Consider the following 15055-nt stretch of genomic DNA (forward strand, 5'->3'; position numbering starts at 1 on the left):
GTCAGTCCTGAAACACAACAAAAGTACGACGGCGATAAACACCGCTAACGTTAGCAGACAGTCAAACAACCTGTGGCGTTTGATGGTGAATTTCATTGTCAAGTTATTAAACCTTTAGCTTTAGAGAAAAACCTGCTACACTATCCCATCTAACAACATGCTGTGGAGTACTATTAAATGCTAGTGATGGTGTTGAGTTGCAGCCTGTTTTTATACAGGCTATACATATCTGCAGCTCACAGTGTGCAGCACATAATCAGGTCAAGAATATAAATTTCATTGTTGCAAAGCGTCACTTTCTACTGAGTCTCATACTTTGTCGACTTGATATATGTAGTTTTAGAAGATTGATGGTTTCTCTTCTCTCACTTCTGAAACGGTTTTATTTAACAGCAGCAGTTAATGGGAAAATCTACGCCACTGACATTTTAAAGTTAAAAAAAAATATATATATCCATGTCCAAATTTCCATGAACCGAGGGCAAACTGAATCAAAGTAAAACAGATACGAAGTCTTCACCGATTCGACAAGCTCAATATAACACTCGCTTGACTTTCTGCTCAGTTTATCAGTATGTTAATATTCCATTTAACTCTTAGTCCTTGAGATTTATCTGGCTGGCATTTAGCTGACAGGGGCTGCAGCTAGAGGTGAATGTCTGTTGAAGTGTACATTTATATTCAGAGGTAGATATGCATAATTATAAATGTGTATCTAAGCAACACGTGGATTTATTGTGCTTATTATAGATAATTATTCAACTTTAAACATCCCTTCGGTTCAGGTTTTATATTAGTCCACGTCACATGTGATTAAACACATGTGTCCACCTTTATTTAATTACTCCAGAGAAACATGTGTTTCCTAAACTACTGACAGGACTGCAGGTATGATTCTGGTGGATCTACACATGACAGCAATAGCTTTAATGAGCGTTGGGTTTCCAGTTGAAACTCTTGGTGCCACCATTGACATGAGGGCTGGTGTGCTGCTAATGAGCTCCAGTCCCAGGACGAGTGGTTGTTTTCAGCTGTTTAGACCCCTACATGACAAGGGAACTAGTATGTTTTAATTAGCACAGATCCCCATGTGAGAGACTATATTTACTCATTTTTTTTTTTGCGAAGTGAACCCATATATTTTTTAATGAGCCTCGGTCTCTGGGTGATAGAACCTACGATGTGTCAATAAGTTTAATGGTTCCAAACCCTTTAAATTTTAGTTTTGTTTCCCCCCCACCTAGAAACTTGTCACAGCTTCTGATTGAAATAGCAGTCTGTTAGTACTCATTACTGAAATCAGCTTGACATTTAGCAACACACATAGCTAGCTAGCTTTAGCCAATGTCATTGGGGTTTTTCTTTGCATTTCACACTGGGGCGAGTAGCAGCAAATGTAAACTCTCAGCTCTGGTGAATTCCTATACTCTGACTCTGATTATGAATTCATTTGAAGCCAGCGGTGCGTCGGTAGCCCTTCACTTTTTGTTTGATTTGAATGGGACTTATCTATGAGTGTAAACAAGAGACAGAAAAAAAGGGGATGAAAAGCGTTACGCTTTAGCCGGCGCATATTGAGTGCGATCCAAGTGCATTCTGTGATGATACTCTTTCCTTAAGCCTAAACACTGCTCTTTGTACTTGTGTGCTCGTCTGTGAGAGATTGTGCGTTAGAGTGTGCTGGTTCGTGTCTGTGCATGAGGACGCCTGTGCTTGAAAAATAAAAATGCAAAATCAAACACATATTAGGACAACAGGTCTTCAAGAGGTCCTATAAAAATGGCACCCAGAAGCTTGAAAATGGTTCCCTTTCCCAACCAATTCCTATTCTTACCAAGGTGTCATTCATAATGATTAGCAGTCCGTTGCATAATCCTTACATACTATTCATATTCAATGCCTTTGCTGTATGGTCCAGGTCAGTTTTGACCCAGAATTCCCTCAGATCTATTTGGAATGTCTTAATAGTTTATGTCTCATCAATCTATGTATGACTAATCATCAATAAATGAGCAGGGAGAGTGTATGTTAGGCATTGCACAACATTTGTTTTAGGAGAAAACCCATTTACTTTTGCATATTGTCATGTCTTGTTTTACATTAATTAAACAAAACATAACATCCACAATGATTTCAATATATTTTCATCATCTGAAAATGGCACAAAATAATCACATTTATTATTTTCACCACCAAGAAGAAATGTCTGCAACCTCCAGGGCTGAAAAATAAAACCAAGACTGATGTGTCAATAAACCTGCAGTTCCTCGAACATGGCTCCAAAAGTGAGTCAATCCCCGTTGACCTCCATGTTAAAATGTCCAACTTTACAGATTGGTACATAAAAAGCTTTTGGTCTCTTTTTACTAATGTCTCCATTAAGTTAGGGCGTCATCGAGGGTAGGTCTGCTTTGAGTGATGGGTGGTTACTGTCTCAGGTTGCTAGCTGTCTGCCTGAGCCTGTTTGAGCTCCACTCACGTTCCACCTCTTCACCTATTCTTTTTGAATAGGTGTTTCTTTTATCCAGAAACACCACACTGAACTTCAAAATCATTCTGCTGAAAGCCCGCAACGCTTCATCCATATTTATCAAACGATCCAAACTACGTCTTCATTCGGCTGTTGGTGTAGCCCAGTCAGGTTAAACACTTCAGCCGAAAACACGCAGCGTGTTCCATAAAATAGACGACGTCTACATTCACAAGCATCGAAAGCCAATAAACTGTTGCAAATAGTTCTTGGCTTAATTGTAAGCGACTGACAACCCATGAATTAGCATGACGACTCCACACCACGACGTATGGCTGCCAGTGGAGAGCAGCATGGAAGGTAAATGGAAAATAGATTTAACTTAAATGCACTGCCAGTGAAGGAAGAACCTATTATTGTGTCGTTAATTAATGTGATTAAACAAACAACAACAAAAAAAAACACCTTTAATGTGATGAGCCCTCCACAGGAGTCGGGAATAAGAAGAGGACAGTGTGGAGGTATTGGATTTAGACTGGCATTGATCCAAGTCCTTATGCATTGCTCGTCCTTCAGTTAGCCACATAGCGCTGCAACAAATTTAGTTTATCTCCCAAGAAAAAAACAAACAAACTCTTGGCTGACTCTGGAAATCGCTTTTTGTGCACGGAAATTCCATAAATTGCTCTTCTTCTGCTATTCTACAGCTTCCATCATTTTTCAAAGCGTGCGTCAAATAATTATTTAGTCACATCTATGCTGTTCATATCGGGGTTGCGTAGATGTGATGATTGGAATGAGTCCACCCCCCAGCATGTCTGTGCTACAAAGCTATGCTAAGCTGTACCAGTGGGGTTTGCGTTTGATTGCGTTCTGGTTTTTAGTAGGTTATGGGGACTCCTGCAGAATACCTACATTGTGGGGCCCGGTTGTCCTTATGAACAGGTTATTATTAGGGTTTGGTTCAGATACTTAGTTGACATGTTTAGCCTTCAGGTAAGGGGCTAGGGGACGCATTACGTCAATGGAAAGCCCTTTCAGAGATAGACAGAAGTTTGTGCCTGTGTGTAGGTGTGAGTGCGGTTCCAAGGTGATTTAAATATTTATTAGTTGCTTTCCTTTGTTGTTAGACATCGCATCTGAAGTGAATATCTCCCATCTGTCGTCACCTCAGCTTTACCTTCTCTGCCTATCTTAGCCCCCCCATCCTCCATCCTCCATCATCTGCGCCAATACCACCCCCACTTCTGAGGCACGCTAGTATTTCTCTAGTTTGTTTTTCCTCACTCCTCCCTGAACTGTTAGAACTTCATCCTACACACACATTTATTGGTATTTTTCTCTCTCTCTACACTTTCGTCATTTTCTACCAACACATTTATTCCCACCAACGCACCTCTCATTGATTAAGTTGAGGGAACTTTACCAGATCCATTTGCGCTTGACACAAACATCCACAATCATAACTGAATGTTTGGCGAGATTTCGTGTGGAGGAAAAGAAATATTATGCAAATACATTGTTTAAAGTGTCTCAGAGGTTTTCGTTTTTGATGAAATGTTGAGTCACTATCTGTTGTTTTGGATCTTTGTCAAGGAGGTTTAGAATACGCCTGTAATTACCATTTATGGCCACAGGGGATGCTAGAGAGAAAACACCACCACATAAAACGCAGAATGGAGATTTTAGACTTTGACTTAGACAAACTTTAATGAGGGGGGAAATTACTAGTAGTTTCGTTGTATATAACAGTATCACTCTTAAAAACCACAAGAAAGATACATTTTAGTTTGTGCGGCATCTCTAGATAGTGCACAGATATGGTTGATGAAAGTCGGATTTTAGTCACAGCTGTTCAAAAAACAAAAAACAATGAAATAATTTATTCCAAACGTATCCCTACTACTCCAGCTACAAGTGGCTGTGTCTGGTAGAGTGTCCTAGGTCTTTTGGGGGATTGAAGATGTAAATATCACAATAATCCTCCATGGTTTTGTTTGCATGAAGAAATTGTTTGGAATATTGTAATTTAATGTAGATACAAAATAATAAGTTTCAGAACAAATTACCTGTCAGAATTGCATGTCAACAACTATTTTTTGAGTGATTATAAAGTTATTTCTGAGTCCTGTGTTTGAAGCTTGGAGTAATGATCCTGGACCTGATATCAGTGCAGGATATAGACCACTGAAATAGTTAGTGTGTAAATCTGGATCACACTAGACTGGAATAGGGACTGGATCTATGTGTGTTTATGTGCAGGTCAAACAAAGACGACGTTGCAGAGATTTACAGATGTTGCTAGTTGCTATTATTTGGTCGTATTGCTAAGCTAACTCAAATACATCTGAACTTGAGATACATCAAAAAATTAATGTGTCACACATTTTGCAAACACAATTCACTGGATTAATTCCAGTGGTTTCTGAAGGGTCGAGACTCGCACTGTACAACCAATATAGGGTCCTCACGGTAAGTTCTTTGGGGAGGCTTAGGTGTTAAAGGGTTAAATAAAGGAATTCAAATTTAGAATTTCTAACAAAACACTATATGTCATCCATAGGCATGTTACTCTATAGCGCTACTAGTGGTCAAAGCTTCACACGCACTTCAAAAACAGCAGAACTAGAAAGAAGAAAACTGTTCTTAAATTCAATCAAATCATCTCCCATTAATAAAATAAGCACAAAGTTATTAAAATAAGTTCTCTGAACAAAATATGAGATTTTTTTTTGCTTTCTTTCTTTCCTTTTTTTTTGCAGTGTGGTACTTTTAACACAGATATCACTCTTTTTTTTTTTCTCAAGAAAAACAAATGTTTGTTGACCGGCAGTCTATTATTTTTTGATGAGAGAGTCAAAATCCAGACCAGACCCTTGGGCGATAAGATGGATTCTACAGTTACAGACCATCACAGGAGTATGCAGCGTTACTGGAGGGGCATTTATGTATTTTTACCAAGTATATTCAAAACAACTAGTGTCTGATTGCCCCCCCACCACCACCACCACCACCACCATCGCTGCTGCTGCTGCTGTCGGCTGTGTTCACCCGTTCCCCGGCCGGGACCAGGCCCGACACAGCGAGGCAGAGAGAGGGAGGGAGAGGTGGAGAGTCAGGATAATGGATAAGCCGGCACGGTGACAAAGTGGTGATCCCTACACCACCTAGTCTGTGTGTGCATCCGTCCGTGTGTCTTTGCGAGTGTGTGCGCGCGAGCAGGTCGACAATCCGTTTTCCCCAGAGATGCATCAATCTAACACCAAGGTCACACCGTCCCTCTCCTCTCCTCTCCTCTCCTCTCCTCTCCTCTCCTCCGCAGTCCTCTCCTTTTTTTGCGCCTCTCATTACATCCACCGGTTCTCCCTCTTCGTTCCCTTCCCTCAAGTCGCCTCCTCTCCACCCGCCCGCCTACGTCCGTCCCTTCTGTTCCTCCTCCGTCCTCCACGGATGAATGAATCGGAGGAAAGGAAAGGATGGATGGATGGATGGATGGATGGAGAGATGAACCGGTGATGGATGAACGGCTCGCCGGCCGGGGTAGAGGAGTGGAGACGGAGAGGAATCGGACCCCAGAGAGAAGTGTAGATTGGTGTACCTGCTGATGGAAGCTTAAAAAGGACATGACATACGAGAACTTTTAGAGGAAAAAAAAAAAGAAAAGAAAAAACGCCTTCCCTCCCCCGCCTACCGTCCCCCCCGCTCCTCTACTCCAACCTCGTACTGACATGTTTCCCAGCTTCTCGTTTGAGATATTGTGTAGTGTATTTTTAGAAGTCTGGCGGCCGGCGTGCGAGTCACAAACTATTTGACGTGTTTGTAGCTGCGGCGCGAGAAAAGACACCAGGGCTTTAGGATAAAATGAACGAGAGAGGGGAAAAAAAAAAAGAAAAGCAGCGTTGCAGTGTTTTATTTGTTTTAATAATGCACCGATTAATAAGTAAATTAACTTGAAAAAACATCAAGTTATATCATCAAGGCCCGAAATGTAGTTAACTTGTAAACCCGCTGATAAATGCGTCTGACACCATGGGAACGCTAAACACATGTTGTCTGTGTTATTAAGTCACTCTGATGCTGTTAATCCTCATTAATTCTATTGTGTGATTTTGTAAAGAGACTTTTTTTTATGTGTGTGTTTTAAAAAGTATTATACAAGACATCTTTTTTTTTTTTTTTCTAAGTGACAGCGCAATACATCACTTGATGCAGCTCCACTTGGGACATCAGATTGTTCCATCTCCTCTCTTGTTACATTATCCATTTCATTTCGATCTTGCTCATCAGAGCGGACGGTTTCATCATAAACTGTTTACTTTTTTTTTTTCCGCGCGTGTGTGTGTGTCAGATCTAAATTACGATGCCATCAATCAAGCCGCTGGAAACAGCTTTTTCAAACGTCGTCGCTCCTTTGAGAGGAGGGGAATCTTCTCAGATATCTGATCGGCGCGGACGTTCCCCCGGGATAACCCCTGTTTGCCTTCGTTCGCTCCGGCTTGTTGGGGAGTTCGCCGTCGTTGGTTTTTTCCCGTTCACTGTGGAGACTTCAGGCGGAGAAGCAGAGCAAATACACAACAGATGGCAACACGGAGGATGCAGTCAAGTACAACTTGCTCAAATGAGCACAAATTTTTCACAATATGGCTCGGTTAAAAAAAAAAAAATGATTAAGAAGCTGTTGAAGCTACCTTGAAGTAAGTAAGAAAATGAGAAACTGGTGCAGATTTAACACATTGCTGTTAGTATACACCGATCAGCCAGAAGATTATGACCACTGACAGGAGAAGTAAATTAAACCATCTTGTGTCTTCTGGACCTTGTATTCATTGGTGTGGATGTTATTTAGACATGTAGTATCCACCTAGACCAGACCAGACTATGCATTCACTGATCAGCCACAACATTATGACCAATGGCAGGAGAAGTAAATAACCATCTTGCCCGTGTTGTGACAATTCAGTGTTCTGCTGGGAAACGTTTGGACCTGGCATTCATTCATTGGTGTTGATGTTACTTAGACATGTAGCACCCACCTAGACCAGACCAGACACCCCCACCCCATAGCAATGACACTCCTTGATGGCAGGAGCCATCCCCAGCAGGATGGTTGCAACTCAAAAAAACTAAAAACACAGAAAGGACACCCTCAGGAGGCCCATGTCCATTCTCTGATGACCAGGCCCAGTAACTCAATGTGGAAAAGACATAATGAAAAGATTTTTTCACTCTCTATATTTTTTTTTACCACCTGCCTCCATCATTTCTGGCAATGACAGGAAACATGTCACAACTGAACTTTCAGAAGAGTACATTGACAGACAGTTGTACAGTGAACAGGTTGTAAGGAGACACTGAGAATAATGGGCCAGGAAGGATCACACACCGGGCATCATGTACGGTCAGTCTGGTTTAGGTCAGTCTGGTTTAGGTCAGTCTGCCCTGGACATCACTGCAACGAGAATTTCCGGAACCAAAATTGGTCAAAAACAGGAAAACATGATTCTGTTGCCAAGAACAAGTTGAGCAATCACAAGAACACAAAAGAACGCAGAGGTGGTCTGTGGAGATACTGCAGCAAAATGTTTGGTTGATTAAACATTTTTATATATTTTTTTTTATTTCCCCCACAAATTTAAATTTCTTTAAATACACATTAACATGAATGCAACATATTTTAGTAAAGGGATAAATGGAGGCTGCACTTCATTCATTCAGTGATACAGGAGCTGTCTCAACAGTGCACCTTCACACAGAGTTCCACCTGTCAATCAAAGCCTCCTGTTCACAGTAGGCCCCGCCCCTATCGCTGCTGAGCCAATCACGAGGCTTCATATTACACACTGACTCTGTCAGGTTCCCCGCAACTGGCCGAGATCAAGTTCAGTCCCCAGGGGAAATCCAGACGCAGGCTGCAATATTAGCAGAAGAGAAGCTACATTTAGCTACGTTTAAAGTTAAAACTAGAAATTTTCTTTATCTGTCATCCTACTGTTGCACATGTTTGAACTAAAAGAAGAAGAAGATCTGTGTATTTTTTGAATAGCCTAATACTGAATTCAAAATTATGACGATAATGTATATTTATAAATAGCACACAACACATATAGCAGGTAGAGGGTCCCTACTTAATCTCTCTCTCACTTCAAAAACACTGAAGATCCCTGGTTTTATCCATATAAAGAACAAAATGGAACAACTATCACATTATTTCCTGCTACAACAACCCAACATTTAACAGTCTTCGGTGTTTCTGTGGAGTGACTCAGTAAATATCTCGGCGCACACTCGCTGACACGCAGTCAGTATTGTCCGGGCGTCCCGTTGACTCAGCCTCAGCATGTATATTTGATGGGTAACTCTAGCGTGTGTGAGCGTGCCGGCGCAGGAGGAACGCGAGGCCTTGATAAACACATAAACTGTGTTAAGCGGTGTGACTGTGCACTCTGAGCGGCGTGAAACCGTTCCTAAGAAACACATGCACACAACCCGTGTTTATCCCGGAGACGGTGGCTAAGCCGAGTGTGTGTGTGTGTGTGTGTGTGTGTGTGTGTGCGTGTGTGTGCGCACGGAGACGAGACGGGTTGTTTCCCGGACTCTTGGGTGTTGTGTTGTGCTGTGGTCTACACCTGCAGTCACACTCTCTCTCCTTTCTTAGTCAACCTACGGAGGTTTTCTTCTTTCTACTTCTTCTGCCAACTTGGCAGCGCCGCGCCTGCTCATTCTCCGTGCCAAATACAGATGGACAGAATTTGAATACTCAATAAAGAAACTATTGATTGAAACACTCCAGGTTTAAATAAGGAGGGTAGATCATAAATCTGATTTTTTTTTTTTTTTTTCATTGACTGCCTGTGGTATTGTCTGAATGGACAGGTTCATTTCAAAGTTCCTATTTTTTTATGAGCTCTCCACCTTGAACGCTTCACCCTCATTCTCCTCACACGTCGGCTCCGCTGGGTTTTTCATCAGCTCGACGAAAACCTGGCATTAGATGGATTTATTCACTTGCTCACCCACAAAGTAATTTCAGTCGTGTCCATGTTTTTTTATTTTATTTTATATTTTATATTTTTCCCCAGGAAAGTGTAGACTTGCCAGAGAATAAGTAAGTGATTACGTTAATAAGTACATATCAGTGAAGGAAGAAATGTAAATTGTTGAAGGTGAGCATTAGCATATACTTAATTAAGGGGCATAAGTGTGTTCCTGGGGTTGAATTATGCTATCGGGGGCCACTTTATTAAGTGAGGAAACATGCTGCAGAGCTCCCGATAATGAAAATTTGCATTTCTATGCAATTAACTCCTGTTGCCTGTCATGCAGAAAGAAAGAAACCACTGTAACATATGATTTAATTTAGGAGCTGCCAACAGCCTGCTAACGAACGTGGTTTCATCTTCAGTCTTGTTGTTTAACTTGAAATCATTTATTAAAAACGTACTGTACTGAGAAAGAGCCAGGCTTCAGGAACCTGTCCACAGGTTTTAAAAGATTTAGCTCGTCACATTTTTTGGAAATCTCATCATGTTCACCTGCCACTTCAAGTTACAACCGGGGGGTGGTGGTGGGGTGGTGGTGGGGGCTTATGTGCTGTTTCATATCGTTTAATTTTTATTATTTGAGGGGAGGAAATCGGACTTGACAGGTGTATAGAGAGAGAGAAAGAGAGACGGAGGAGGGAGAGAGGGAGATGCCCCACAGAGAACAAATGACTGGTTAGTTATATATGAGGGGCATCGGCTTACACTGAAGGATAAAAAGGCAGTCAAGCAGGGGATACGCATCTGTCATCTGCTCCGCACACACCCTGATGCATGCACACAGGCCAGCTGGTAGAGTGTGATGTAACTAGTGGCTATTGTTCCGTGGCTCATGCATCTTTCTCGATTTCTAACCTCGGACGCACCCTTAAAAACAGCTTCGAACGGTGAAGAGCTTCCTCATCCCCTTTCTGGCAAAGCTTTGTGAAACGTGTATTAACTCTGATAGTTGTATTTTTTATTTTTTTTTTTGTTTTGCTGCATAATGAGAAACAAACTGCATCTGCGAGACATCTCGGCAATTAAAGCGTGAATAGCATTTATGTGGATGCGTTCAGACAGCTCCCATGACTTGGTTTGACGGGTAGGCTGTTGTCTCGGTTACGTATTAAAATATTAAACTCACTTTGAGCGAAGACGTGAAAAGCTTGACATCCAGGGAAATAAGCATGCTCTCGGAGTTAGGTGAACAGATCGCGGTGCTGTGCATTATGCATGGAGCGTAGCTTTACGCATCAGTCAGGAGGCAAACGGCTGTTACGACATCCTCACCTGCTTCTGGGTATTTGCAAAGAACCCTCATTTATTTGTGCCTAATAACACGTTGTACGACAATGCTTTGTGCACCCAGCCATCCACCCCAACAGCCTCCCTGTGACTTTGTAGTATAAGTTCCTAGATTGGTCATTCTGGTTCTCAGTCTACGTTTCTGTTATGCAAAGTTATCGCCAACCTCTCAATAAAAAGTTGACATATTGTTTTGTGCTGTTGTTCATGTTTTTTTTCGTTGTTTCTGAAGCATTTTTCATGTCACTGCTATGGGGTGGAGGTGTCTGGTCTGGTTTAGGTGGGTGCTACAGGTCTAAGAAATATCCACGTGTATAAATACCAGGTCCAAAAGTTTCCCAGCAGAACACTGAATTGTCACTTCTCCTGCCACTGGTCATAATGTTGTGGCCGATCAGTGTATGCATAGTATTTGCTTTTGTTGCCTCATAGTCAATCTCTTCTGGAGACATATGTTCGAATCCCACGTCTGACCGGTGGTTTTCTGGATCTAGGACAGATTTTAGGACAACTTCTCCTACAGCAAACTAAAATACCGAGGAATCTTGAGCTAATGTGAACTATAATATCGTACACTGCAGGGCTTTATTACGAGAGAAAGAAAGACAGAAGAAGTGTGATCATTGTTCCATGAAGTCTATTTTCTAGGTGAGCAGACATCCATCTCACAGTCTTCCTCTGGGATTTTCCCAACCGTCCCCGAGATCTGTTTCATTTGCTCCCCCCCTCCCGACCACCTCCCTTGCTGCTGAATGTGGGTGTTCTTATTTTTCCTGTAACCTGGTAAGAGCAGAGGGATAAAGGAGAACGCGTGAACGTTGGCGCCACTTCCAGTTCTGAACCAGGTTGAGATAGTTTCTTCTTGTAGTAATAGACCCCTTCATGGCCTACGCCACTGTGACGTCATGTTACAGCTTGAGGCTAAACGGGGGGAAGCTTGAGGCGAACATTTTCACTTTCAGCCATGAAAATGTCGTCTTCCTGTATTTTTTGGTGCCAAAACCGAAAACACTAACTTGAAGTTTTATCACATACAGTCGTAGACAACTTTGGTTTGACTTTAAAAGAAAGGATTGGAGTGAGACAATCAAACAACACACACACTTCTTATGATTAATATGTAACGCATCATCACTTTCAGCCTGGATACGTTACAGGTTACACTAAATCGTGACTGATATTTTGTTCAGTTAATCATTATTTAGGGGATTCTTGTTACATGTTAATGCTAATGCTATTAGCTAGCTAACACAATCGTAGTTGCGTGTTTCAGGGGCGTCCAAGCAGAAGTTGCATTTACTACGTTACCCTCCACAGTGGTTCCACTTACTTCTTGTAATATCTTTGATGGAGAGGCTTCACTTGACAAAGACAGACCAGACTTCGTCCCCTCTGTGTCCTCCAGGCAAATCGTCCATCCAGTGAGTGAGAGTGTAGGGGTCGGTGAATCAGTCAGAGTCAACTTTTTAAAATAACACTCACAGTCTCAGAGAATGAGTGTATTAGTATATTCTCTAAAATATGTGTTTTTCTCATCCATTCTTGTAAAAACAGTCCATTGAAATGTGCTAACCACTGTTGACAAGCTATAGTGTTTGAGATGTTTTGCCTCCAGCTAAGCCCTGCCCCTCAAAAAGCATCACATTGTTAACAAACCATAAAGGGGTCTATACAGTAAGCTATGAGAGGAGGTGGAATAGCTCAAAGAGACTGATATTTGAACATTGTTTTTAAAACTCTTCCTTCTTCTTTGTTGCTTTAATGTTTTTCTTTGCTCCTGCCGTTAATTCTTATATTTCATTTTTCTTTTTTCCTTTCGCCTTTTCCTTCTTCTCCTCCCTCCTTCCTGGTGTGCCGTGGCTGTCTGTTCCTGCAGACTGGCAATATGAGGGTAAGAACTATCTCCTTTTCCTTCCTCTCCTGGCTGTGTGTTCAGCCACTGTGCTACTTTATTAACCCCCGCTGACCCTGCAGAGATGCTTGTAGTGGGGTTTATGTCAGCTGTTAAAAAGTGGACATTAGTCTCTCCTCATGGTCAGTTCCTGCCTCCTCTACCTTACCTCTTTTTATAATATATTTCATTCCAGTTTTACAATTCGTTTGCTCTTTTTGCACGACTAGAGTGCATTTCAAAACACTTAACAGTGTCACCCAGACTTTAACGCTTTATATACAGTACTGTGGAAAAATTTGATGTGAAAAATATCAATAATAATAGCTTATTTCACGTCATTTATTTGGATCTCCATTAGCTTTGGCTTAGGCCATTGCTATTCTTCCTGGAGTTCACACCAAACACAATTACCTTTACACTGCAATCTTCAATTACCCAAAATGCACCACACAACAAAACTAAAAAAAACACCTCGCAACAATCTACAGAACAAAAAAGAAAAACAAATATATAATACTTAGAGTACAGGACCTAGTTCCAGTTAGTAGAAAGACCAGAATGTAATTATTAACATTTACATTAGAAGTGATTCCAGTACCATGTTACATTTACAAGAGCATAATTCGGATCTTCTAAAACCATCTAGACTTACATTGATTAATTGTACAAAGTAGCCTCAACTAAACATTAGCAGACAGCTAACAGGGAGCACTTTCGTAAATAAATGCTTTTTCAGTGGTTCTTTAAAACAATATGTGTTATTTTCTTGAATGATATTTATTTATATATATTATTTGTGTCAATTTCCAAAATGCAAAGTTAGCAAACTATAGAAAAATCTAAATCAAATCAATATTCAGTGTGAGCGCCTTTTGCCTTCAAACTATCATCAGTTTTTATTGGTGCACTGGTCAGCCGAGGAAACTTGCAGCATCTTGCGCACACTGAGGCTATTTCTCTTTGAAATGTGAAGATGTCCATCGGCTCAGAACTGGCGGAAACCAGTGGGACCCCGATACACCCAGCTACTGTCTGAAGAAGTCTGGTCAGAAGTGGTCTTCATGAAAGAGCTAGAAAGAAACATAGGAACTTTGGGTGCAGAAACATGGCAGCAGATGCTTTGAGATATTATTCGCAAAGGGCTGGAGAGCGCTACAATAATCAGTGTCTGCAGGCAACAGTGAAGCATGGGGGAGGCTCCTTGAAGTGTTTGGGGCTGGATTGGGGCTTGGTCCTCACTCCTGACAAACTTATCCACCATGTATCAGGGAAGCGTACGATTGGCACCAAATTTATTCTGCAGCACGTCAACGACCCCAAACGTACGGCCACTGACATTAAGAACTTTCTTCAGCCTAAAGAAGAACGAGAAGTCTTGGACGTGATGGTGTTTTCCACCACTGAGCCCTGGGGTTACATGACAACACAGAAGAACTGAGATTAGTTGTCTGAGATGTTTGGAACGACCTACCAGCTGAGTTTACCTAAAAAGAACTGATGCTCATTTGAAACCAACGAGTGGTCATAGCAAATACTGATTTGATTTAGCTATTAAGTTAGTTTATAAAATAAACTATTAACACTTCTATTTTAAGTAAAGTCGTTTACAGCCCTTTGAACACCTGTCTAAAAACTTTATCTCCATGCATTTATTGCCGTGTTGAAGCGTCTCTTAGTTGTTTTAAACCATTATCCTCCTAAATCCTGCTACTTGTCAAATGATACCACACGCAGGCATCAAAGGGACATTTTATAATTCCTAAAAATGGATGAAAAGAAGTGATATCCCCAAATGTATGACTGCTAACTTTGTCTTTTTTTTTTCAGAGTGTAAGCTTTCTCGGTCGGGTCCTCCTGCCACCATTGTTGCCATAGATGAAGAAAGCCCCAACGGTAAAGTCTTCATCTTTGTTCTTCTTTGTGCTTTAAAGTGGATTTAAATAAGCTGCTGAGCTCAAGATGTGACGAGTCAAGACTTTCTTTTAATCAAATGTTGTTTTTAAATATATAATCGGCACCGCCGTTGGATGACTGACGTTTTATTTTGGTGCTGATTGGATCGGGATGTTGTCAACATCATTACTATTCATTAGGTCTGCGCCAACGGTGTCATAGCTGAAGTCTGATCCCCGGTGTTGGAGGCAGGTACATGAAGTCATTCTGTTTGAGCTGAATCATCGTGTGCACGGGTGCACAACAACTTCCTGGTGCTTTTGCTTGTTGCCCGGCAACCTCACACTTGACAACAGTGTTTTTTCTGACACGTTACATGTTAATTATTGAGCTTTGGAGGTGCAGGCTGGAGGATTTTGTTACCTTTCCCCCGTTTCCAGACTTCCATGCCAGGCTAGCAGCTGGTGGGTG

General features: G+C 41.5%; 1 protein-coding gene across 7 annotated transcripts in view; it reads left to right on the forward strand.

Moving 5' to 3' along the window:
- The window catches only part of LOC125022862 (protocadherin-15-like), a 217664-nt gene that overhangs the window by 36705 nt on the left and 165904 nt on the right, over positions 1-15055 (forward strand). For all 7 annotated transcript variants that reach the window (XM_047609811.1, XM_047609812.1, XM_047609813.1 and 4 more), the window contains exons 3-4: positions 12674-12688; positions 14519-14584. In XM_047609811.1, coding sequence (XP_047465767.1) covers positions 12674-12688; positions 14519-14584 — 81 coding nt within the window. The remainder of the gene's footprint in view (positions 1-12673; positions 12689-14518; positions 14585-15055) is intronic.

Source organism: Mugil cephalus, chromosome 16, assembly GCF_022458985.1.
Source record: "Mugil cephalus isolate CIBA_MC_2020 chromosome 16, CIBA_Mcephalus_1.1, whole genome shotgun sequence".
Classification (NCBI taxonomy): Eukaryota; Metazoa; Chordata; class Actinopteri; order Mugiliformes; family Mugilidae; genus Mugil; species Mugil cephalus.